Source organism: Calidris pugnax, unplaced genomic scaffold (assembly GCF_001431845.1).
Source record: "Calidris pugnax isolate Ruff unplaced genomic scaffold, ASM143184v1 scaffold498, whole genome shotgun sequence".
NCBI lineage: Eukaryota > Metazoa > Chordata > Aves > Charadriiformes > Scolopacidae > Calidris > Calidris pugnax.
The window spans coordinates 12,842-16,965 of NW_015091244.1; the positions used below are offsets into that span (position 1 = coordinate 12,842).

The 4,124-nt window shown below is 55.9% G+C and overlaps 1 protein-coding gene across 1 annotated transcript in view; it reads right to left on the reverse strand.

The window, feature by feature from the left end:
* Window positions 1-4,124, reverse strand: part of BRD4 (bromodomain containing 4) — a 70,860-nt gene that overhangs the window by 1,875 nt on the left and 64,861 nt on the right. Inside the window, 3 exon segments of the mRNA XM_014960092.1 lie at window positions 870-1,084; window positions 1,332-1,543; window positions 2,818-3,089. Coding sequence (XP_014815578.1) covers window positions 870-1,084; window positions 1,332-1,543; window positions 2,818-3,089 — 699 coding nt within the window.

The following is a 4,124-nucleotide window of genomic DNA, read 5'->3' on the forward strand; positions in this document are numbered from 1 at the left end:
GGATGGGATGGTGCCACCGGATGGAAGGGGATGGTGCCACCGGATGGGATGGGATGGGACCAGATGGGATGGGATGGGATGGGATGGTGCCACCGGATGGAACGGGATGGTGCCACCGGATGGAATGGGATGGGATGTGATGGGATGGTGCTATCACATGGGATGGTGGGTGAGATTGGGATGGGATGATGCCACCAGAGGGGACTGGATTTATGGCACAAGATGGAACTGGTGCCACCAGATGGGACGGTGGGTGAGATGGATGGGATGGTGGGTGAGATGGGATGGGATGGTGCCGTGGGATGGGATGGGATGGGATGGTGCCATGGGATGGGATGGGATGGTACTACCACATGGGATGGTGGGTGAGATGGGATGGAATGGGGCCATGGGATGGGACTGGTGCCACCAGATGGGATGGGATGGGATGGGATGGGATGGGATGGGATGGGATGGGATGGTGCCACCAGAGGGGACTGGATTTGTGGCACAAGATGGGATGGTGCCAGCAGATGGGAAGGGATTGGTGCCATGCGATGGGATTGGTGCCACCAGATGGGGTCATGCCATGGGATGGTGGCACCAGATGGGATTTGGGGCATGGGATGGGATTGGTGCCACCAGAGTGGACTGGATTTGTGGCACGAGATGGGATGGTACCACCAGATGGGATGGGATGGGATTGGTGCCACCAGATGGGATCATGCCATGGGATGGTGGCACCAGATGGGATTTGGGGCATGGGATGGGATTGGTGCCACCAGAGTGGACTGGATTTGTGGCACGAGATGGGATGGTACCACCAGATGGGATGGGATGGGATTGGTGCCACCAGATGGGATGGGATTGGTGCCATGGGATGGTGCCACCAGATGGGAATTGGGCCATGGGATGGGATGGGAGCGGTGCCACCAGATGAGTGATGATGGTGTTGGTGGTGTTTGTGATGGTGATGATGGTGGTGTTTGTGATGGTGATCATGGTGGTGTTTGTGAGGGTGATGATGGTGGTGTTTGTGAGGGTGATAGTGGTGTTTGTGATGGTGGTGGTGATTGTGATGACGATGGTGGTTGTGATTGTGGTGCTGGTGATGATGGCTGTGGTGATTTTGGTGGTTGTGATGGTGGTAGTGGTGGAGATGGTGATGATGGTGGTGGTGGTGTTTGTGATGATGGTGGTGGTGGTGATTGTGGTGGTGGTGATGATAGTCATGGTGGTGGTGTTTGTGGTGATGATGGTGGTGTTTGAGATAGTGATGATGGTGGTGGTGATGATGGTGTTGGTGGTGTTTATGATGGTGGTGATGATGGTGTTGATGATGGTGGTCTCACCTCATCCTCTCCTGCTCCCTCCTCAGCCGCTCCTTCTCCCGTTCCACCTGCTCTGCCTGAGCCTTCAGCGCCTTCTCCCGCTCCTCCTTCTCCCGCGCCGCCCTCTTGAACTGCTCGAAGCTGTCGCTGGAGGACTTGGCCGTGGAGGACGGGGTGGTGGGATGTTTCTGGACCAAACTCGCCCAGGAACCCATGTTCTTGATTTTTAGGTCCTACAGAGAGAGAGAGAGAGAGAGAGAGAGAAAGATGGGGTGGGTGAGGAAGAGTCTGGTGAAGAAGAAAGGAAGGGAAGATGATGCCGAAAAGCTGGTCACCGGCACCGAACCAACTCATGGAACCCCCTTTCGGTTCCTCAGGGCTGGAGGTGGTGGTGGATCCCCATCCGATATCAAGGTTGAGCTTCTCCTTCTCCAAACTCAAGTGGGACCAGCTCCTTGGCACCACCCATTTTCCACACATGGAATCACAGGATGGTTTGGGTGGAAGGGGCCTTCTAAGGTCAACTGGTCCCACCTCCCGCCACAAGGAGGAAGATCTTCACCAAGTTGAGGTTCTTCAGAGCCTCGTCCAACCTGACCTTGAACGTTCCCTGGGTTGGGGCATCTCTTGGCAACCTGGGCCAGTGTCTCCACCCTCAGAGTAAAATCTTTCTTCCCTAAAATCATGAATGGCCCTTGGTTGGACCTTTCTGATCATCGAGCCCAACCATCGATGGTTGGAGTGGACATTAGGTCCCACCTAAACCTCTCTTCTCCCAGTTTAAAACTATCTCCCCTTGTCCTACTGGTCTTGGGTCAAAAAGTCTTTCTCCATGTTTCTTAAGTCCCTTCATCCACGGGAAAGTCCCAAGAAGGTCTTCCTGGAGCCTTCTCCAGGCTGGAGAACCTCAAGTCTCAGCCCTGTCCTCCCAGTGGAGGAGCTCCAGCTCTTGGATCATCTTCACGACCTCCTCTGGACCTGCTCCAACAGGTCCACATCCTTGTCCTGAGGACCCCGGAGACAGACGCAGGTCTCCAGATGGGGGTCTCAGAAGAGCAGAGGTGGAGCATCCCCTCACTGGACCTTCTGACCACGCTTCTTCTGATGGACACGGTTGGCCAAATCATAGCCAACTTTCCATCCAACACCCTCAAGTCCATGGGGCTCCTTCTCCATCCCTTTACTCCCCAACCCACGGCGATGCCCAGGACCCTACACTTGACCTTGGAGAACCTCATGTAGAACCTCAGGAGGTCCTCATGGACTCACTCCTGGAGCTTCTCCAGGTCCCTCTGGAGAACATCTCCACTTCTCCACCCTCCACAGGGGACACTGGGAGGTGGAAAAATTCCAGATGGGGAAATTCCCAGGTGGAAACCACCCAATCTTGGCCAAATTTCACCAAATCCACCCCAAATTCAGACCACCTACGAGGTCCTGCTTAATTTTAGGTAAAAATCTGGATTTTGGGTGGGTTTTCCCCCAATTTTGGCCCCGATGGCGTTACCTTTTTGGGGGCGACGGGTGTTTTGGGCTCCTGTTTCTGCCGCTCTTTCTCCTGCACTCCCGGCGGGGGGGCGTTCTGCTCCGGGGGTCTGATGACGGGTCGCCCCCCCTCCATGGGTTTCATCTCCGGCCCTAAAAACCAGGGGACCCCGTCAGTCTTGGGGGGGGCTCCGCCACCAAAATTGGGGGTCTCTGCCCCCAAAATGGGGGGTGATGGCGTCTCCATCACTGAAATGGGGGGATAATGGGGTTTTAGCCCCCAAAATTGGGGGTCTTAGCCCCCAAAATGGGTGATGATGGGGTCTCCGCCACTGGAATGGGGGGTGAGGGGGGCCTCAGCCTCCAAAATGGGGGGCACTGGGGTCCCCACCATCGAAACTGGGGGGTTGATGGGGTCTCAGCCACCACAACTGGGGGGTTTTGCCCCAAAACAGGGAGATAATGGGGTCTCAGCCTCCAAAATTGGGGGTCTCAGCCCAAAAAGGGGGGGGTGGGGTCTTCACCTTCAAAACTGGTACTGGGGTCTCCACCATCGAAACTGGTGGGTTGATGGGGTCTCAGATACCAAAATTGGGGGTTCAGCCCCAAAACTGGGGGGTTGATGGGGTTCTCAGCCCCTGAAATTGGGGGTCTTAACCCCCAAAATGGGGGATATTGCGGTCTCCATTATTGAAACTGGAGGGTTGATGGGGTCTCCACCATCGAAACTGGGCAGTTGATGGGGTCTCAAGATACCAAACTGGGGGGTGATGGGGGTCTCCATCACCAAAATGGGGGCTAATGGGGGCTTCAGCCCCCAAAACTGGGAGTCTCAGCCCCAAAATGGGGGCTAATGGGGGCTTCAGCCCCCAAAACTGGGAGTCTCAGCCCCAAAATGGGGGCTGATGGGGTCTCAGCCCCCAAAACTGGGGCTGATGGCGTTCCCAACCCCCAAAATTGGAGGTCTCAACCCCAAAATGAAGGACGATGGGGGTCTCAGCCCCCAAAACTGGGAGGGCAATGGGGGTCTCATCCCCTGAAATGGGATGTGGTGGGGTCTCCACTATGGAAACTGGAGGCTTGATGGGGTCTCCACCATCAAAACTGGGAGGTGATAGGGTCTCAGATACCAAAATGGGGGGTGATGGGGTCTCAGCCCCCCAAAACTGGGGCTAATGGGGGTCTCAGCCCCCAAAATTGGGTGTCTCAGCCCCAAAGTGGGGAGTGATGGGGGTCTCCAATCATCAAAACTGGAGGGTTGATGGGTTCTCCACCACCCATACGGAGGTCCTGGTGGGTGTCCACCACCCAATTTGGGGGTGACCCATA